This window comes from Haliotis cracherodii, unplaced genomic scaffold (genome assembly GCF_022045235.1).
Source record: "Haliotis cracherodii isolate W230 unplaced genomic scaffold, xgHalCrac1.p SCAF_8, whole genome shotgun sequence".
NCBI lineage: Eukaryota > Metazoa > Mollusca > Gastropoda > Lepetellida > Haliotidae > Haliotis > Haliotis cracherodii.
In genome coordinates this window covers 44,012,942-44,036,145 of record NW_027266341.1, presented here as the reverse complement: position 1 = coordinate 44,036,145, position 23,204 = coordinate 44,012,942, and the positions used below count along the sequence as shown (strand labels likewise).

General features: G+C 40.0%; 1 protein-coding gene across 4 annotated transcripts in view; it reads right to left on the bottom strand.

Annotated features, from left to right (window-relative positions):
• LOC139450511 (protocadherin Fat 1-like) overlaps positions 1 to 23,204 on the bottom strand; it is a 247,276-nt gene that overhangs the window by 111,319 nt on the left and 112,753 nt on the right. For 3 of the 4 annotated variants that reach the window (XM_071232241.1, XM_071232243.1, XM_071232242.1), the window contains exon 13: positions 9,880 to 9,900. The exons of the other annotated variant lie outside the window; for it this stretch is intronic. In XM_071232241.1, the coding sequence (XP_071088342.1) occupies positions 9,880 to 9,900 (21 nt within the window). The remainder of the gene's footprint in view (positions 1 to 9,879; positions 9,901 to 23,204) is intronic. 4 annotated transcript variants of the gene reach the window in all.

Genomic DNA, 23,204 nt, shown 5'->3' with positions numbered 1-23,204 from the left:
TGCGATCATGACCAGCAACATCAGTGTGTAAAATTTCATTTCCCTAGACTCAAAATAGTTTTTGAGAAAAAATTTCCTCTTAGAGAAGTGGACAGACGGACACAGTCAGAAAGGATGAACAAACTCCGTTTAAATATCCTCTGCCCCACTTTGTGGCAGGCAATAATAATGAGGTTCCAAATACAGCAATACATATGCTTAATAATACCTTTTCCAAACCAAAACAATCAGCTGAGGCATTGCACAGATGTATTTTCAGTTCAGCACGATTATAGAAACATAAAAAATATGATGTCGTATTTGGTATTAAATTGCATAACTTGTTATCTATTGTCTGATAATTTCCTTATTATTTGCATTCAGTTACTCTCCACAGCTGTAGGGAACAAGAGAAGGAGATTAATGAATTTCTACTGTTGCTATGGGTTCAAACAGCAGATCAAGAATTTTGTATACACCAGTTGTTTACTATTTATAAAATTAATGCATTTTAAAATAATCAAACAGAAATTCTTTCATGATAATGACCACCTGGGTATGAAGCTAGTTATCAATACATGCTGCAGCTTTCAGCGTAAATGCTAAGGACTAAACTGGACTTTCTGAAGAGATGTTTACTTTGCACAACAGACAATACATATTTGACAAAGCCTAGAACATGCACTCACTTGACTTGCAGAAAGGTGAGCTAAAACGCAATATTCTCATGAATGAAAAACTTTCAAGCAGTATTATAAAATCAGCAATTCAAAGCATTCTTTGGTGACTATCCCATCATAAAATCTCAAGTTGGTGTTATATTTGGTGTTAACATTTATTGTTTATCGCCTACAATAATATGACCAGGCCCATAATGAAACCCTCGGAACCAAAGCTAATACGTCGACCCTGTCCATACTGCGATCTGGAGAGAAGAACATCAGCAGATCATACTAAGTTGAAAACGTTTCAATAAAAAGAAATATGTTTGTCATTGTTTTGTTTCTTTGATGCTTTGTCTGATGGTGCCTTTCTTTTTGTCTGTCTGTTTGTTGTTTAATACTGCACTCAGCAATATTCTAGCGATGTGACAGTGGTCTGTAAAGAATTAAGTCTAGACCAGACAATCCAGTGATTGACATCATGAGCATTAATAAAAGCAATTGGAATATGATGACATGCATCAACCCAGTCAGCGAGTCTGACCAGCCAATCCCGTTAGTCGCCTCTTACGAGAAGCCTAATTGTCTTTTGCATGGGTTACTGAGAGCTATTCTACCCCAGAGAGAGAGAGAGAGAGAGAGAGAGAGAGAGAGAGAGAGAGAGAGAGAGAGAGAGAGAGAGAGAGAGAGAGAGAGAGAGAGAGAGAGAGAGAGAGATATGAAATGAGAAATCTAAATGAATAAATAAACCATTGCCAACAGATTAATCTGATGCCATTTCTAAGAAACTGACATGATATATAACCACAATAATGAATATAAAATGAAATACCAACAATGAAGGATAGAGTTGTCTCAAAAACATTCGTTAAATTGAAAGTTATGGCTCAGAAAGGAAGGATAGAGTTGTTTGAGACTAAGTCCACAATTGTGGAAACATAAAGAAAAAATTATTTTGAAAAAAATTCAAAATAGCAGAAGGCACTATTTCAGCTGATAAGCAGTGCATATGCCAAGTTTCATTGAAATATGTTCTCTTTGAATCGGCCATATTGGATTTCACTTTGGCTCTATACATGGTGGCTGTGATGCATCAACAAAAGACTTTCCATGTAGTTAGATCTCTACAAAAAGATGCGTACGTCAGCCATATTTGATTAAAGACTAGTAAAATATAGGCATATACAACATACATCCTCAAAGCTTCTGGCACGATAGTTTCAACTCTTTCAACTGGTATTTTCAAGAAATCCCACCATTTGGCATTTGTTAATAAAAAACACCATATCTCAGAAGCTGTTGGTCCTATAGTGTTCAAATTAAATATTTAATACCAGCAAAATATGTCCCATCAAATTTACTCATTTCAAGTCGTTTCTTGTAGTTTGGCTTGAATATGGGATTCAAGATTTTCAGAGTGCATCCTACTTTCAGCAAATGTCTTCAAAACCTTACTTCTCTGAACCTATAAGATGAAATGCTTACAAACTGTCCTTAAAATGTTTCCATACTCAATACATGAGACTTTTCTTGGTTTTGCTATATAAAACCTGCATATGTGTCTGCTTATGAACTGCTGCCTTTTTTCTATTTAGGACATTTCTGGTTTCCATGACAACAAACTATACTGGAGGATAAGTTGAAGATGGTTCTGGACCAAACATTTTGCACAGATATCAGTCAAGCAATAACCTGGTACCTATTGGTGTTTAAGAATGTTAACAAAATTATTTCCCTCACCAAGTGCATTTTAAAAAGGTTATTTCTTTCAGTTTCCAAGACAACAAACTGTTGCACACTAAGTTATAGAGATAATATTTTTTATATGATCTAATTTTAACGCATTTTGTTTCAAACTGAGCTGGAACCAAGGGGAGCTCAGCTTGGAACTATTCAAATGTTCCCATTTTAACATCTCATAAGCATGGGTGTGTTTTCCCAAACCTGAAGTCAATTTTATAAGACAGGGTGCATAAATGTCTGAATGGTATGTTTTGTTTGTTTACTTGTTGTTTAATGCCGCACTCAGCAATATTCCAGCCATATGACATCAGCCTTTAAATAATCAAGTCTGAACCAGACAATCGAGTGATTCACATAATGAGCATTGATCTACGCAATTGGGATACGATGACATGCATCAACAAAGTCAGCGATCCTGACCACCCAATCCAGGTAGTTGCCTAATTGTCTTTTACATGGGTTAATGAGAGCTATTCTAACCCAGATCTTCAAGGGTAGGAATGGTACGTAATCTAAAGCAATGACAAATTTCGGTTCAATGCTTTTGTTTTCTATATAGCACACTTGCCATCCAAACTGGATAATCCAATATGCAGAAATATCATTTGTAGAGTTACATCACTGCTTGCAGACATATTATATACAATAATAAACCCACTATAATCAATGCCTTTTTAACATAACTATTGACTTTACATAGATACATGGTTACAAAACAAGTGACAACAGAGGATGACAAAATCATCCTCAACAATAGCAAAAGGCACCACATCAGCCCCGTGTTAATGCATGTACAAATTATTGATGAAAAATCTTTCACTGTTCACAAATTACAGACAGACAGACACACCAGACAGAAGGGGGTTGGGGTGGAGGGGAAGAGAGACTTGTACTGGTCCTGACAAAGAGGTGAGGTGAGGTGAGGTGAGGTGAGGTGAGGTGAGGTGAGGTGAGGTGAAATGGAGATTATTGCACTTACATAGCGATGTGCATGCAAGCATTCGTGCGTGGGTGCACTTGTCCGGACTGATGCAATGTATAGTGCTCGCACACTATACAGATACCATGCTGCAGTTTAACATTAATACCATCTTTTAACGTCTTTTGGTATCATGCGGCTGGGGATTGAACCTCGAACCTTCCGCTCTCCGGGCGGACACTCTACCACTAGACCACGGAGCAAATTTGGTGATGAGAAAGTTACCAGTTCAGTCAAAGCTTGTTACTCATGTTACTGACATTATTAATACCTACGCTTTGATCAATAGTTATCTACCATTTCAGTAATTAATACATTTTAAATAAATCCAATTAATGCATTGAAAAGAAACAATTGAAAAATATAGCTTTTATGCTTACTGGATATACAAAGAAATAACGAAGGCCATGTTTAGTATAGAATAAGAATTTTGTGAGTATTCCATATAGCTGGGATCATTCATACAGTTTCAGCTCCATCTACCATGTATACGTAGATTCAGAGGAGATACCGAAAATGAATTTTAAAAAACCTGGACTGATGAATGAATAACATACCTCAACACAAGTTGAAACAGGATTCCTCATTTAAAAGCTTTAAAAATTTATCTTACACACAGAGATGAACACATTTTGCTTGTATGATGATGGAGTAATTGGTGGGAATGAACATGGAAAGTGTCAACTAAATTGGTTTTGTGGCTCAGAAGAAGATGTTACAGATGAACAAACATGTGATGACATAAACATGAGCTAAAAATTAGCATTTTATCAATTTCAACCCTTACGCTGCATGTCACAAGGGTGGCAAGGGTGTGTCAATTAAAACTGGATTTGATGTTGGAAAAATTGCAATTGACAGAATCACATGGTTTACAACAAAATGATCAAAAGTCATATCAAATTGAAGAATTTTCCCCAGCAATGCTGAAGATTTAGTATTACCGTTAACGTAGGAAAGTATGGCTCATTGAACTACCCACAGTTTGGTTATCAGTGCAACATCAGGGGTTCAATCTGTCAGTGTCAACAAGTCATTGACTTTCAGTAAGTTTTCTTTGTAAGGCAAAGATGATTATGCTAAGCCAAGTAAGTTATACTATCAGTCAGCTAATTTAACAATAAGTCAGAAGACTCAGCTCAGCTGCTAATGGACCACATGATAACACTAAGATGTAAATAAAATTATGCAAAGAGCCAAGTTCGGCCTGGTGGACTCCAATGTTTTTGGTACAGACTGAATTATTGAGGATTTATAACTGAATCAACAGTAGATTTGGAGAATTGTGTAAAACTGAGAGCTCTTTCTGGCTTAGTTTACGAGACAATTGAAATGGTATCATCAAATTATCGGTGTCACAAAACCAGTCATCCCTTGTGGTGTTCTATCACAAATTTCATATTTTCTTCAACCAATTTGTTATCAGCTGGCCATTCAACTGAAGAAATTAAAGTAGTTTTGACTGAATAAATGAAATCAGTGTTTGAGATAAAATTGCCAGGCTGCCATTAGGACCCACAAACTTTGGGAGCTACTGGTCCTGACTTAACTCTTCAGTCCCTAATCTAAAAACCTGATGCTTGTTCTGAGAAACGAAATTTACTGTAGGTGATAAGTACCCATACAAATTTGACACTTCGGGCCTGACATGAGTTCTACCTGCCACCCTTCAGGCAGGCACTTATTTGGAACAAACTGATGATTCAAGTATTGTCTGTACTTTAATATTCCTTACCTCATGTCTATTTCACATTGACATATGCTCAATTAAACCTTCGGTTCAAGTGAATTATGCAATTGAAGTTAACACCAACATACCAATAGTGAGAAAAACGCACAAAACAAGAACAAAAGTTATATGATTAGAGATAGGACAGAAGATTATAGATCATGCATTAAAATGCTCTTGCAAAATCAACACCAAAATATGGGTCATTTTCTAAATTTGTAAGATATTTTGTTACACTTTTCAATTTAATTAATTACGCAATTCCAAAATGTTTCTTACTTTTGAATTTTAATCCAACTCTGCATATACAATAAGTCAATATTTCATGAACATCTTATGCACCTAACAATGTTACTTTGAAGCCATTTTAGCTTGTTAAAAGTTTGTTTGTTGAACGCGAGGCAGACTACTTTTATTGCAACGGAATGTCGGGGAATCCCAATATTACAGTTGAGGAAATTCCTTTTGTGCTCACGTGTATCGTCATGCACGGGACATAAAGTGAAATTCATGCATATTCATTGTCCAAACAACTCTTTTAGACTGAAGGCCGAGAAGGAATGAAACAGCAAACGTGCAGGCTCGCTGGCCTGTTTTTTCCCGCTCGCCTCAGTTCCACAACTTTCATGTCTTCGGATTTCATTTCTAGATCTAGCATTTTTCCAACTGTGTCTTCCTAATCTCAGGGAACTTATGTTTGAATCTGGGGGTAACTGACCATGTCATTTGAAACAGCCACCTTCTCCCAAACATAATTATCTCAATTAAGCTTTTTCCCCAGTTCCATAGAATTATTTAAAGGCTTTTAATGTTTCTGAAGCACTGACAGATTTCGTAGTGTTATTTATACTTTCATCATGACTTCTTAATGTGTTTTAGTTTATATCAGTAAGGATATAGCACTGAAATCTATTTCAGGTCATTGGTGAGAAATTCAGGTTTATGCCTAATCATTGAACGTTGACATGCATAAGGGTAAACATAACATATTCAGGTGAGGTGAAATTGGGTTTAACATCACGTCCAAGATAATTGCACTTATATTGCGACGTGCATGCGTGCGTGGCTGCTTGTACTAGTCCGTACTGATGACAATGTATAGTGCTCGCACACTGAGATACCATGCCGCAGTTTAACATGAATACCCCATTCAGACACAGTATACTGACTCCGAGCCGACCAGTCCTTGTTTTAGCCCCCTTAATGCTGAGCGCCAGACAGGGTAACAACAAGTACCATCTTTTAATGTCTTTTGGTATGACGCAGCTGGGGATCGAACCCAGGACCTTCCACTCTCCGGGGGGACGCTATACCACTAGACCACAGAGGCGGTCTAACATATTCAGGCACTATCTAAACATATTAATACTCTTTCTTTTAGCAATATATGAGTGAGTGAGTTTGGTTTTACGCCGCTTTTAGCAATATTCCAGCAATATCATGGTGGGGGACACCAGAAATGGGCTTCACACATTGTACCCATGTCGGGAATCGAACCCGGGTCTTTGGCGTGACGAGCGAATGCTTTAGCCACTAGGCAACCCGACCGCCCTAGCAATATATGACTACATACTGGTCTGGGAAGTCCTATGGGTACCCGGGCCAAAATCAGGACCCACCCTACCAAAGTCCTCAAGTCCCCCGTTCCAGTCCTACTTTAATGTGTTCGTTTATTGTAGACTAGTTGAAACATGGTTTCTGGTAAATCATATCAAAATGTCTAATCATCACTACTTTTATCAGTTTGAAGTTGAGTAAATACTTGAATATTCTATTTACAAGTCCTTTTATTTGTTATTATCTGGAAAAATATGTAATTATACTCTGCAAAAATAGAAACACAAAAGTGATTTTAGATGTATATTTTATATATCATGTAAATAATCAACAAATGGTAATCGATTGTTCAAAATTGGCACACATCATCCTCATTGACCAAGGTTCCATATTGCACACATTGAACAATAGATTTTCAAGGTGAAGGTCATCTGTGCTCAATATCTTGTATGGCCACCATAACACTTCCAAAACTGACTTTCATCTTTGTCCCATGGAAGTTATCGAGCAGCCTGTACTTTTACAATGTGCTATATGAAACTTAAGTGCGCCAATTGAGCAAGGCCCGGACAAGAAAGAACACTGTGTAAGTGATGTAGCCATATGAATCTGTCTTGTGCTCTGGTAGTGATAAATGGTTGACTGGATCTAGGAAGGTCCCCTGGCGTCCCGAGTCTTGTTATGTTGCTTGGTGTTGCTTGGTGTGGCATGGCAAAACCAGGGTAAGGCCAAAGATGTTTTGCCGGTATGCAGTTGGCCAATGGCGTAGTTGTGTTGGGGGAGGTGAAATTGGGTTTAACGTCGCGTCCAAGATTATTGCACTTATATAGCGACGTGCATGTACGTGTGTGTGTGTGTGTGTGTGTGTGTGTGTGTGTGTGTGTGTGTGTGTGTGTGTGCGCGCTTGTACTAGTCCGGACTGATGCCGATTTATAGTGCTAGCTCACTGTGATACCATGCCGCAGTTTAACATGAATACCCCACTCAGACACAGTATACTGACTCCGAGCCGACCAGTCCTTGTTTTAGCCCCTTAATGACGAGCACCAGACAGGGTAACAACAAGTACCATCTATTAACGTCTTTTCGTATGACGCGGCCGGGGATCGAACCCCGGACCTTCCGCTCTCGGGGGGGACGCTAGTTGTGTTGGGCTTCCATTAGAGGTGGCATGTTTTCACTGTTCACTTGCTGTAAGATTGTGATGGCATGGAACTTAAACCCCAACGTTTTTATGGCCCAATAAGTGATGCTGCATGTGCAAGTGGTGTTGGTGTGTTTCGGACTCTCACATGGTTGTGTTTTTGCAATTTTCCATCTTTTTACCAAATTTATGCACTACGATTTTTCCACACAAATCAATCCCAATCCATGCAGAAATGACAATTTCATTTTTGGTATACATTTTGTATGGATATCAGCAACATTCTGTCAGATATTTAAGATTTTACTACTTTTGCGTTTCTTCTTTTGCAGAGTATATGTGCGATCAAAGAAATTGGCCACAAAAAATCTAGATTAGTCTAACAAAGACCTGTGCTTTCGCTTTAAATCCTATCTAAAAATGTTATAAAAACATATTTTCCTTCGTGGTACATTTTTTATACAAATTACTTCACAAACAATGCTATTAACACTAGGAAGCACATTTTGACTGTAAATTAATTCTAAAATTCCTTATGTTACAACCTGAATAATAGTAGTGTTTGCATTTTACATTTTCAAATGCCCACAAAAGCAATATCATATAATAAATTTCCAACCTTTCCATATCAACAATACAACATATTGTGTTTTGATTTTGTGACCTTGAATTAGAGAAACACTTTTAAGTTTGTGGGCATGAAATACTTTGCAAATGTTGAAATGACCCATACACCTCCACAGGCCATAGGAGTTTCAAAACTAAGACAAGTAAGGAACACTGTGCTTTAAATTGCCATTCATACATGAAAGGCAAACACCTCATGTAACATATTATAATGCCTCAAAGTGAGATTGACCTATCAGGGAGCAGAAATACTAACCTAATATGAGACCGTATACTGTCAGTAACAGACATTTTGGATTTTAGAACACGTACCACCTCACATTTTTCACATGAAAATTCTGGTACGGAAAATCTTTATTCGACATTGTTTTGTTATTTAATATCATTAATTGTGATACGCAAAGACATTAACTTTTAAAGAAACCACCTTCATGACTTAAATAATAAAAATTATAGAGAAAAAAAGCTTACAACAGAGGTCTTTAAATTAAAAATAGTAACGTCGTAGAACATAATACTGGATAACGTCACAAACAAGAAACGTGACTCCACTGACAGACAGCAACCCGTCGTTTGCAGAAAGTGAGTTGCTGTGAAGTTTCAGTGGCCTGCAGATTTCTGATAACATACAGGCATTTTTATGGTAGTTCTATCCAATTTAGCTATAATAATTTAAACATTCACACTTAGTACATACATTCCATTGTTAACATTAAAGCATTGTATAGGAAACATATGTACTGGCCCTGTTGTGTACATACTGTTTCATAAGTGTCAAGTTTTCAAGTTTTCATTTCGACATGACATGTGCAAAGATACTAAATAGTGTAAACTTTTCACCATAATAAATTTGTTATGGTGTCTTTAGTTGCTGTATACAGGGTCGTATGAGTTTAGCAGAAAAATATTGAGCAAAGCGATTCTTCTGCTAACCTAATATGACACTGTATATGGCAAGTAAAGACACCATAACTAATAATGTGCTTTTAGGTGAGATTGACCTTTAAAAGTGAAACCTGGAAAGCAAGACCAAGCATGGTGTGAGTTAGATGCTCTATTAGTAAGAAATGAAAACATAGCCGCCTCCTGCCAGCAGAGCTATTGTTTCACCTATAAATTGTTGTGAATGCTACTAGAAGCATTGACAAGAACTGCATAGCTTGGCAGCTGGCAAATATTAGGTGCATACCAGCATCATTGCATTGAACAACCATTCATGGTTCAAAAAAGAAGCAAAAGCAAACTGACCATCATGGCCTTTTTTCTCATTATTCCATCAGTGCAGGTAAGAGTTTGCTACATATTAGTTTTTACTCCAATAATGGATAATTTTGACCATCATCAAAAATTGCAACCTCAAAGAAAGCACTCACCTGCAAAATGAAAGAAATAAGCTTGCTAGCAAGAAAACTAAAAAAGAACCAACTATTGAGGAAGTGTAATGAGAAAGTTTACTTACATGGCCCTACTACATCCATTGCTGGGAGGGAAGGAGAGGATAGTGTGAAAGAAAACACCACTATTAGTCAGGTACACTCAAAATATTTATATCACTCACATAAAATGAATGATGCATCTTCAAGCATTATTTTGTCATACATGGATAAAGCATTGGACTGTATACAATGTATCAGCATTTCAACATTGAGATTAGTCACATATTAACCAATTTTAAATTTTGTCTGTATGATTAACAAACATTCAACAAAATCTTTCTTTTTCAGAAAAACTTAAGCAAAATACAACAATGAATTATTGATTTTATAAGGTTCTGCAGCTCACCAGACACACCTGCCGGAGTTTTGTTTCAATTAATTCAGTTACAAAATTGAACATAGCTCAACAGTGTAAGCAATAGTAGGAAAAGAAGGACCCACCAACTCATGGTCACAGACAAAGGACATTGGTACCAAGGTACTCTCATTCTTCAGATACATCCAAAGTCAGCAGAATGTAATATGCAGTAGGGCTGGGACGAGTCCAAATTTTTCTACCCGGGTACCCCGCCCCCCCATTACTCGACCCTACTCGGGTACCCACTGTAGGGCTCAGGAGACATCTCAACATGTCCCATTGGGAACATTTTGACATAGCCCTGGCAAATGTATTTAGATACATGTATTAAACAATCTGGTCATTCATACACTGAAGTTGAATTAAGTTATATCTTTATTCAACCATATGAAAAATCAGAAGGAATGGGTGCATTGTCAGAAAGAAATGCGAACATTAGTGATTTGTAGTGTAACCATAGAGTTCTAGATAATTTTTGTCATTGAACAATATATAGAGAATACCCCACCCATTTTCGTTAGATACCATATTTACGAAACTCGCAAACTTTCTATGGTATCTGACCTCGCTTTCGCTCAGTCAGATACCATAGAAAGTCCACTCGTTTTGTAAAAATGGTATCTAACGAAAATGAGTGTGGTATTTTATTTATTACCCACATATTATTATATTATATATTTTTAAGTGTAAATACATAACAATTTTCGTTTGTTGACCGACCAAACTGAAACCGGTTGCAAAATCTAGTTGCGCATGAATATTGATATATGCCCAAATATGGGCATTGTTGACATGTCTATGCATACGCATAAACAACATGCCCCTGCATTTGTGTTTGCAAACAAAACAGCACCGACGCTCAAGATCAAGCGCCATGTACGAAGGACACCTATATAAAAAATTGGAAAAGTCACATTAGCGCCGCGCTTTGAATATCAGACTAACAGTCGGTCACTCGCACTTCCGGTGTCCGGTCTGAATTTATATCATGTTCGTACCATTTTGGAAGAGGGAAATCTGAGTGTTCGCCAAAGACATTCATGTTAACTGTACCACCCTATACTGAAGACGTGAAAATCAACAAACTCAAGTCTGCTTGCATGTCAGTGACAGTTTTGAATGATCGAAAGGGCAAGGTCACCACCGGAATAAGAAAAGACAACCATGATCTAGGCCTTCTCACAGCGTTTTACGCTAGAGATAAACAGCGCCACAAAATACGCTTCGAAGGGGACACTGATGGCACAACCGGATCATCCCAAGTAAGTCTAAAAATCTGTCCAGATAGTTTAAACATACTTCATTTCACCACGCTTATCCCTTTACGTTAAATCAAATTGAAAGTTGCAAAAGTGGTCGAGTGCGTCACGCTCATGGGGGGCCTCACTCTATTCATCGGTAATCGTACATTGTAAATGGATATAGCTCGATTATATAACGTCTGTAGAAGCTCTATCCATAACTTATATATAATGCAAACCAAATTTGATGTGTGTGACTATTTTGTTTGGTTTAATAAAGTGTTTGTAAATATCACTCGTTCTCATTAATTTCGTCAGTACTGCCTTGTGGTTGCAAAATGAATGACGTCTCTCGATTCTTTCTGAATGAAGAAAGTAGTCCCGGAGTGACAGAGGTCACGGTTATCCAATCAAAACGAATAAAACAAGGTCAACCTTGTACGACACAAGTGTGACGTACCGATTTAGTATCTTACCACCTGTATCTTCACCATGTGGGTAATATATCACGTTACTAACCACGGGTCCGGGTAGTTCTGTGGGTACCCGGGTCCTACTCAGTACCCACCCAACCCGGGTACCCGAGTTAACCGTCCCAGCCCTAATATGTAGTGAACTCTTCAGCAATCTACTTCAGGGATGGAAATGTAGTTTTGTCAAGTGTGCCACAGGGCAATCAGGAGAATGTTTAGGTGTGCCCTTTGGATTTGCCCTTTGGATTTGCCAACGAAAAGAGAACTTTTCAATGAAAACAGAAGTTATTTGAATTTCTGTTCATTTCGCATGACTGTCCCACAGGAACTCGATGATAGCGTGTATAACATAATATATTCATATCGAAAAAAATCACACCCCTCTATATACATATTGACAAGGAGTGACACCCGCCATCTTGGTTCTTATTCAAGATTTTGCACTCTGTTCAAATCATAGCTCATTATCACATGAATTACAGTGATCCCTTGCTACAACGCTACCTTCGGGGTCCAAATAATTGCGGTTAAAAAAGGTCAAGTCGTAGGCGGTAGATGACCAATAAAACAGTATACATGCTCTGCCTGCCTAACACGATCTACCTTGCACGTTTCAGAAGTTATTTATGATTCATAGTGTAAAAAAACAACTGATCGAGTATTAATCTGCGGTTTACAAAACCAAAACACATCGTGTCCCTTCAGGTGAATAAGCAGGTAGATCTATAACAAACTTGGTCAATAAAGGTATGAAATTTGATATAAAACAAGATATCACTAGATATGATGATTTACCATTTAAAATGTATTTCCTGCTCTCAAAGGCATTGTTTTTATATGCAGAGATTAAGATTACCGTGTGTATTTTCTTGTAAACTAAGTCGGAAATAGCAATCAGCTGTGCACAAATTTCCTCCCAATCTACCAGTGATTCAGTTGAAATGTACCCAGTGATACCACTTTAAAGAAATCTGATGCAATGGTCGGAAGAAATTGTATCTGAAATTATTATTTTATCAGGAATAATATATTCCAATATTGTGTTATTTTAGTTGCAGCTTCCAAATTATATACTCAAAATTATAAGAACCACAAGCGTAGCACTTTGGTACAGATTGCATGCAGGATATTTTTTGACGTATGGAATGATTTTGACCAGTCACCGAAGGGACTTCCCGCGCCAAATGTATTTCAATTATGAAAACGTTTAATAGTCAAACTGCCTCAAATATGACTTTTAGCGAGTCATGGTACAGCATTTATGATACGTGTATCCATTCTCTTGCAACTACAGTTGTTTCAAGGCGTCAATAGTGGTAATCTGACTGTGGTTGCTGTAAATAATGGTGAGTTGCGATCTAGCCTACCGATCACTTCGCATATGATTTTTCCGAAATTATTGTCAACATTATTATAATTATTGAATGAAATTTTGAATATAATTTTTTTTAAATTGCAAACATTAGTCCAGATAAACAATGAAAATTTTTTTTATTACCAGATATTATAATAATAGGATCAAATTACGTACTTCAGTTCTGATTTGTTGACTGGTATTTCCGGTGTTACGTGATTGCGGTGATCAGCTGATAATGTTTTCTGAGATTGGGGAAAACATCGTGTCATTGGAAAACTTGAGTTTATTGAAAATGTTAGTAAATTTTGGGAGCCATGCTTTACGGCGCACTATAACCGAGTTAGCACTATATTGAAGGGCGCAATAACGAGGGAACACTGCATGAATGTCACTTAATTCAAGCAATTGGAACTTGCTAAACAAACCATAGGTTACACAATACTGTTCATCTGTGGTCACCTTACCTCGTATTTATTCTGTAAACGCCTCTTTCGAAAGATGGGAACATTCTGTACAACGGAAACATGGTTTACAGAACCCCCTTCCATGACAGCCACAACTATATTTGTATGAATCCACCCGTGAAAATAGATGGCGTCACTTCTTACAGGCTGGACGTTTTGGTTGATCTGTGCCCAGTTTGATGCAAGAAGCGCCGTCAGTTTTGGGAAAGAAAAGGCCTAAATATTCTCTTAAAAATATAACACATCTCCACAGGAAGGCGAAGAGAAAGAGAATGATGAGGCCGAGGGTGTCAGGTGACCAGATCATGTACAGCAGGCTGCACGAGATTCGGTGCGTAACCTGATTGTTAGAGGTGGTCGTCATGGTGATGCAAGGGGTGTTTTGGCAAAGAGGAGCTTAGTGACTGAGTGAGTTTGGTTTTACGCCGCTTTTAGCAATATTCCAGCAATATCACGGCGGGGGACACCAGAAATGGGCTTCACACATTGTACCCATGTCAGGAATCGAACCCGGGTCTCAGGTGTGACGAGCGAAGGCTTTGAAAGGAGCTTAGAAGATGGAAACATTATTTTGGGACATTACCACACAAGGAGTGAGTGAGTGAGTTTGGTTTTACGCCGCTTTTAGCAATATTCCAGCAATATCACGGTGGGGGACACCAGAAATGGGCTTCAATATTGTACCCATGTCGAGATTCGAACCCGGGTCTTCGGCGTGACGAGCGAACGCTTTTACCACTAGGCTACGCAACCGCCCACCACACAAGGATCGGAAGAAGGATGATATGCATAGTGAGATAGGATAAGTTTAAAAATATACCCATGGCAAGATTGCTGTAATATTATGTTCAGAGCTTTCGAACGATACCAAACTTTGAAGGAATCTTTACACGTTATTAATATAAAGCTCCAGAAGCGGAGGTATTTCCTAGGATTTTCTCTCCTTACTGAACAGAAAGCCACTGTTATCGGGATATAGGTGATGATAAATATCCTTTAAAATTCTTTTTATACAAACTTCTGTTTACGTAAAGAAATAGATAAGTGGATATTATGAAATCTTACACAATTTTTGCTTCCTCTGAGCTTAATCTGGACATCTTGAATGTGTTAGATTACATTTTTAAAATTACAAACGAACTGATGTTGTATATATCATTTGAGTCTTAAGTTAACTTCCAGACTGAAAAAATGTTTGGTTAGTAATCTTTTTTCTGACTGATTCAAAGCCTTTCTAATAACCAATGAAATGCTCTCATAAAGATTTGTGTCATTCTGGCAAGTGCTTCCGGTCACTGAATGAGATTTTCTGTTTATTCGATCAGTGTTTTCAGCACTGTATTACTCCCCTTTTATCTATAAAATTGATGTCCCAACATCAACATGATCTAAGGAAACCATTTGTTGTTCCTTGTTTGCAGAAACACAAGTTCACCTGCACCAGTGACAAAAAGTGCCCTTTAGGTTATCTACTTTGCCAACTGCCAAACACCAAGTGTTAGGTAACATTGTTAGGAGGACCATGACAGCTCCCTTGATAGTACAATAGTACCAGATGCAAAACATAATCTGCTTGGGTGGCTTACAAACCAAAGATGGACACATGGGACTACATATAAACTCGTATCAGCCTTTGGCCAAAATGAGCTAGAAGATATTATTCTTAACAAATGATTTTGGAAAGAAAGCAACTAAATACTGTTTAAAAAAACCCAGAGTATTCACTTACCCAATATGCAATATTTTGATTTTTAAAAAATGAAAGTAATAATTTTAAATTCGTTGTCAGAGATTATTGAGGAAAAGTTCCAAATCAAAACACTGCAAACCATAAAGAAAGAAAGGTGACTTGCTCAGCAAATCTACAAGCTTGTTAATACTACAAGAGCAAGAAGTGTTTCATAGCACAAGGACATAAAGACCATCACCATGGCATGTAAAGATAATGTCAATCAAGAATGAAAGAGATATTGAAAAGTGACCACGAAAGTGACCACAGTTTCTTTGTGATCTTCTCCGACATGAAATTTATTAGGGGTGAAATGATACAGCAAGGTCACGATACCATACATATCACAATACATAGGCTTACATCAAGTCACGTGGCAATGTCATGACAATAAATATTTCAGGGCAGGTTCCAAAGGAAAGGTTAGCTGCAGACACATGATCATTACGGCTAAGTTTAGTATTAAACTTGAAAAACTAATTACAACACAAATTGCAATATTTGACTGACCAAAAAACATTTGGGCGGGAGTCATCATACAAATAATAAGTAATTTATTTAGCAAGTGTATTGACTTGTATCGAGACATGAAAACTCACGATGCACCAGTGGACTGATGTATCATTTCTACCCTATAATTTACGGTTCAAGATAGATATATTTGAACAAACCAGGTCTTTACTGTGTATTTGTACTTCTTAAGTGGATGTGGAAGTGGAAGGAATGTATGGCCAAATGATTGCATTGTACTGTCACTGAGAACTTGGATTATGTCATTTAGTTTCAAATGAGGCCCCAAGAAGGAATATGTGAGGAAAGCGACAAGAGGTTTTCTCAATAGATTACTTAAAAAACTTGCAAAGGCAATAAATGAGACATTTTTATGGTTTGCATGGCTAATGCGATGCGAATTGAGATAACTCACTGATTTTGGAATTGAGTACTGTTACAATAAAGTAATCTTCTCCAAAATATTTCACCAGCCATATTGTAGGAATCAAACAATGAGAAGATTTTTTAATTACCATTTATAAAAACTACATGAATTTGATAATTCATAATATTAGTATACTTATCTTGACACAACACTTTGCAATTTCCTTCTGGACTTTGATCCTATAACACAGAACCCCAAACATGCCTCTTCCTCATCTGTGGCACCCCCAATTTTTGGTTACCAACAGGAGTTATCTGTCCTTGATCCCTTCATTGTCTTTTCCTCAGCGCTTCGCTTGGACGTCAGACAGGGTACGGACGAGAGGGCACGAGTCTTGTTGCATCAGGATAAGTAAACTAATATCCTGAATAATTAAATTATCCTGAAAACACATTGCAATGTTCATCCCACAGATGTTGTTGGGGTCTGGAGCTTGCGGTGTTGGTAACCACCCAGATTACGTCTGGATTAGGCTATGCTTAGCGGGGCGCCCTCTTTACTTACCCCATATCGCCGATCACTTCCTTACATCCGTACTCTAATGCCCGGGGATGTAGTCCATAACCCAAGCCCAACAATCCCTCAAAATATTTATTGAGCCACATGTGACACAAGGTAAATATCTGGCAACGCATTGAACAGTGCTTGAGCTTGTGGTGTGGGGGACCATACAGATTATGTCGGGATTAGGCAAAAGCGCAACAAAGTGCTCTCGACACAAATCCTGTATCACCTGTCACATTCTTAATCTAACATATAAGCAAGTGCACCAAGTCTGTGAACCTGTGAGGCTTCTGATACATGACACCAAGAAGATGGGAACTAAAGGATGTAGTGGATAACAACCCAAGCCCAACAATCCCTCAGAATACTTTTTGAGCCACATGTGACACAAGGGAAATATCAGTGTTTGTAGAGATTTCAAACAGATGTAGCCAGCTGTTCTGCATGCACGAAAACTGAGTGGTATTCTGGAACAAGGCCTTTTGTTCCCGTTGACGGCGGTGTACAAACTTGTCAGTATCAAACTTAGGAACTTATTACTACATTTTCAGTTATTATTCGCCACCTAATTTCTGCAGGGAACAGGTCTCGCATCCCACATGACGACCACACTTAGGTTGGAGAGACATATATTTATGATCTCCCTTGTGAAGTTTCCCTAAAATAACGAGGTAGCTATAGGCTACTGCCAGACAATTCTTGACTGTTGATGCGCTGTCCCTTAGTACATTGATGACTGCATTGAACGAACAAGATTGTATGATCAGTCTTGAAGAAATCAGCCTAAGTTGTAACAAGACTGGGTCGCCTCCAAGTCAAATCTCCTTTAGAGCTTCCTGGTGTGAGCTGCTCTTCAGGAACCTCTGGCCGCCTAAAGAAGTTGTAGTCAATGGCAGCCGCCAATTAGAATCTGCCAACGATAAGAGACAATATGTCTGTGACCATGGGGGACGGTAGATCCCAAATGTGCAGTAGTTGTAACTAGTCACATAGTATTATATACGTTGTCGCCTAGTTTCTGACTGTAAATCACGGGGGATACATTCCAAGAGCGCATTGATGCCTCTGGAATCATGTGCAGCCCTCATTGTTGTCTTAAGTTGTAAGAGATGCCAAAAGCATAAATGCCGCAATGGTTGGGAGTATATCCTCGCCTCTAGATGTCATCACTAGTTGAAGCAGCACCTTCGAAAGCGCCACTAGAGGCACAGATGTCACCGTGTATCCAGATAGCCGTGGGAAGTATAGCAGTCACTGGAACTAAGTACCTAAAAGTTGCCTGTTGAGTAGCCACCGATGGAGAGGCTACTGACACAAAAACAAATCCAAGTCGACGCAGAGATGAATCCAGCCTGTGGATGAACCTGTAGTGACTACTTATAATAGCCATAGCAGCTCTGGTCAGAAGTCAGATGGGAGATTGATTTTTACATGGGTAGCAGACAGCCTTGGCTGGAGCCACCTTCGCTGAGGAAATCTCGATCTAATTAATCAAACGACCTATACTTCAGTGTGGAATCCAACTATCGCGAGGGCATCTCGGAGATGCTTTGGCGCTATGACGCATGGCTAAAAGAATATCCAGTTGATGCTGCCCAATCCAGGGACCCCATCCAGAGATGCAGTAGATTCTGATAAACACCAGCACCTATGTCCTGTAAAGGGTTGAAACATGCACTAGCTGCTTTGTAGGGTATGCGCCTGTTATTGGCAAAGCCCCTGTTGCCGGTCCAGCTGTGTTTTGGCTGTCAAAGTTAGTGTTGTGGCCTATGCCATTACATAAATCAGAGTAAGGAGTTCACCCTGTGCCCTGGTGAGCTATCTGATCGGTGCAATCGGCGCCTTCACTGACTGCTACAGTTGGCACCCTGGCAGCTGTGCTCCAGACAGCGGCTCTACCACATGGTCATGCTCGAGCCAGAACCTCCACCAACAATCATGTTCGAGCCAGCACCGTGAGACACCAGCATTCCCACTCAAGTCGACGCTCATTGGAGACCATGTAGGCCTGCGCCATGGACTGACTAGTCTGCTCTGGTCTCTTGGCCAGCGCCTTGATCACCACCAGCAAATCTGCTCCTGTCAGCTGGCGCTCGCAGAAGATCATGTAGCATGATGTAGGTGACGCCAAAGCCAAAGCGCTCATCGCCCTTGGCAGGAAACATCAACAATCAGTAGTTGTCTTGGTTTTTACTGCCCCAACAATTGCTGTCACAACAGACGACAGAGTGATTGTGGAGGTTGTAATGGAATGTAAAATGAAAGAAAAATTTGGGGGAATCATAAATAGCAAAAGACACATCTACAACACATGCTGAATGTGTACCAAGTTTTGTAAAGAAATCGGGAGATAACAAGAAATATTCAACTGTTTGGGAGTTCTGCTATGGATATGAGCACTACCTTATTTTCAGTTGTATGTCCAACTTTCCATCATGAAAAAAATGGGTTTTTCAGATTAAAAACGATGTTTTATTGGTCTGTTTTCATTCGTACAAATGGGTATCTCTCATACCCTCACGTCTAGTCGCACGTTTAAGAGGAAGCCAGAAGCTGGAATGTAACTATTAAACTTGTTTCCATCCGGTTGCGCACGCACCTCCTTATGACATGTCACAAATCTCGAAGAATCAGCCATCAAGCAGGACTGGACTGGATTACTTCCCTGTGGGGATGGCTGGGTGGGAACGTACCACTGAAAACAGACCAATAAAACATCGTTTTTAATCTGAAAAACCCATGTTTTAGTCTGTTTTCAGTCGTACAAATGGGTAGAATTCGACGGAACACTGGAGTGAGTGAGTGAGTTTGATTTTACGCCGCTTTTAGCAATATTCCAGCAATATCACGGCGGGGGACACCAGAAATGGGCTTCACACATTGTTACCATGTCGGGAATCCAACCCGGGTCTTCGGCGTGACGAGCGAACGATTTAACCACTAGGCTACCCGACCGCCCCTCGGAACACTGGAAGGAGGGTCGGGAAAGTAATCAGGCAGTGACCTCTTCCACGTCGAATGTACCAAGTTCCTCACCCCTGTAGAGACAATAGAACATTCAACCAGATGATCGGACGAGACAAGTTGTTTATCACGAACGCACAGCATTGTTAATGCTCTTCGACACACAACTAATTATCGATGCGACAGGACAACTGCATGCCTCAGTTGAACTGCGATCGAAGTGTGGTCAACGAATAGTTTTGTTACAGAGCAACTCGCAGTATACAAGGTAACTAAAACAGCATGTTTAATGCTCTTCGACTCACAACTAATTATCGATGCGACAGGACAACTGCACACGTCAGTTGAACCGCGATCGAAGTGAGGTCGGCGCATAATTTAGTTACAGAGCAACTCTCAGTATACAAGGTGACTAAAAAATATGAGCAGTACTATAAAGTATGGGAAGACGATGCATACACCGAAGAACCCTAATATAAAAGCAGAAGTACTGCACGCAACAAAAAAACATAAAAATGCGTACATTCACCAACAGCTTTTATTGTAACATGTTATATGGCACGACGTGTCGAGCAAAAACTCCAAAGTGAATAAAACACGAATTCACTGTCTTTTCTGAGAGATCTGTTGTGCCACCATGAGTGGACCAAACTGTTTGAGTCCTTCAACATCTTCTGTTGAGATATCTCTGAGATAATGCGAAGCAAACACTGAAGTAGATCTCCAAAAGCAGCCCTCCATAATTGCTTGCAGCGAACATTACTGTGGAGTGCTAATGTTGAAGCGATGGCTCGAACTTCGTGTTGATGAGAGGAGGTGGGAGGTGCGAGTCCTAGCGCCTCGTAAGCTCTGAGAATTACCGCTCTCAACCAAAAGGAGAGAGTATTACATGTAATCTCTTTCTTTGCATTGGTTGAGAGCGGTATGAACAGCCGTCGAAAATGTTGTCATCGCTGTTCAGAACGCTGCAGGTAAATACGAAGCGCACAAACTGGGCACAGGGTGAGATCAGCGTGATCATGAGGGCCCATAATGGCAGACAAGGAAGGAATGTGGAACATTCTCGGATCTTGGCCAGGAAGTTGATTTTTCGCTAAAAAATCCATCTGAGACCAAAAGGGACGTTGCCATGGTTACGCTGATCGAACGTAATCCGACCGACGTCAATGGCATGTATTTCCGTTACTCTCGCTACCGTAGCCAGCGAGAGAAGGAAAGCCGTTTTCTGTGACCATAAGTCGAACGTGACCTGATCTAGAGGCTCGTAACTCTGATTAGACAGGTTGCGTAGAACGACATCGAGGTCCCAGGCCGGCGGTCGGAATTTACGTGACTGATCTTCAACCATGAAGGCACGTACATTCTCGTTCTGTAACGTCGTCGTGGGGCGCTCGAAACCGGTGGCCATCTGGACAGGTTGTAGGAAGACGAAATGATGATGTCACGCTCGGCTTCCCTGGAGTACTTGTCCAGAACTTTGTTGGTACGACCATCAAACAACTGTTGCGATGACCACGGGGCCCGTTACAGTGTCCTGCCATGACAATCAGGTAGTTCAGTGCAGTCGATGTAACCATGGCGACGTGCCGTAGTATTCTGGCCCGATACATATCGGGACTAGGCGAGGACATCCGAGAGGCTGTCGTCACAATCCGCGAGGACCGCCGCCGTGATCTGGGCTATCAAAGCCGGGTCGATATGAAAGTGAGAAGAGGGCGTCGTTCTGTCATTATCTTCACTACGACGCTGAACTCCCAGAAACTCTCTGCGAGAACATCGCACGTCCCCGTGGGGACAAGGGCTACGATCTCTAACTGTAGAAGTACTATGATCCCCATCGTAGTTATCATCCGAATCCGACTCCCGACGACCATGAAGGCGATGAACGCCCTCGTGTTGTGTACTGTCTCTCGACGAGGCACTCGACCTGTTGTCCCGACTTGAAAGGGAACGACTTCTGTGTCCACTGTTGTCCCGCATGACGTCCCTATCGTCGTTGGTAGAACGAGATACGGACCGACTGGGGGCCGTAGTCCCCTCATTGTCCTCGTCACCACCCAGTCCCGTCGTAACAGGGGAGGCTGAGTGACGCTCTCGATCAACCGATTGACGAAGATCAGTCATGCGGGTAGTATCATCAGCAGGCGAACGGTCACGTGTCTTGTCGAAAACAGAAGTTGACTGAGGCGGGTCTTTATCAACTGATTTCTTAGGTGTGGCCGACTCGCCACCCCCAGGGCCTGATGTGGAGGGTGCAGAGTCCAAGGATCCAACCGATGACCATCTCTGCTTGTAGCGCTGGTCAGCGGCTCGCTTCGCCAACGCACAAAGATACAAGTTAAAGCTTATTGAAGACAAGTTCTCACATTCTTTACAACGTTTATCCCACGAATACGTTGAAAACCCGTCCTTAATGATGCAGGAAGGACAATACTTGTGAGGTTCTACTTTAGACAGATTTCTTTGACACGAGGCACAAATGCCCGACATGTTGCCACGTGTATAATCACTGTCAAACAGCGAAACACACGTTGAACACAAACAATGGATTACCAAGGATCACATTCCAGGAGTCTAGAGGTAAGACATATTATTATTATTACTTTATTAGAACAACTGTAGACAAGTGATAAGTACTAGTAGAATACAAACTAGCAGTCTACCGCGAAAGACTTTCTCGAGCGACCAGCTCAGAGGCGCGCTGAGAGATTTGTGACATGTCATAGGGAGGTGCGTACGCAACCGGACGGAAACAAGTTTAATGTTTACATTCCAGCTTCTGGCTTCCTCTTAAACATGCGACTAGGCGTGAGGATATGAGAGATACCCATTTGTACGACTGAAAACAGACTAAAACAAAGGTAATAAAAAGTACATAACTGCCAATCAAGATAGACACAATTTTTTATGGATAACAACTTCTTTAATACTGTAAAAGGCGACGTTTCGGTATAGATCCTTATACCGTTGTCAAGCAAGACTGACAAGACTCAGTCTTGCTTGACAACGGTATAAGGATCTATACCGAAACGTCGCCTTTTACAGTATTAAAGAAGTTGTTATCCATAAAAAATTGTGTCTATCTTGTCATCCGTCAACTTCTAAGTAATGCCTATCAAACAATAACTGCCAATCATCTGCCATAACAGAAGACTTATCTGGTCATCAAGAAACATTCAACGATTAACGAGATGTGCTCCGGAAACGGAAAATGGACAGATAGACAGCTGGCTGTACATGCTGATTGCTATATCCCCTCAATTTCCTAAAACGGGGAGGGCGGGGGATGGGTATATATTAAAAAAAAGTGCACCGTAGCTA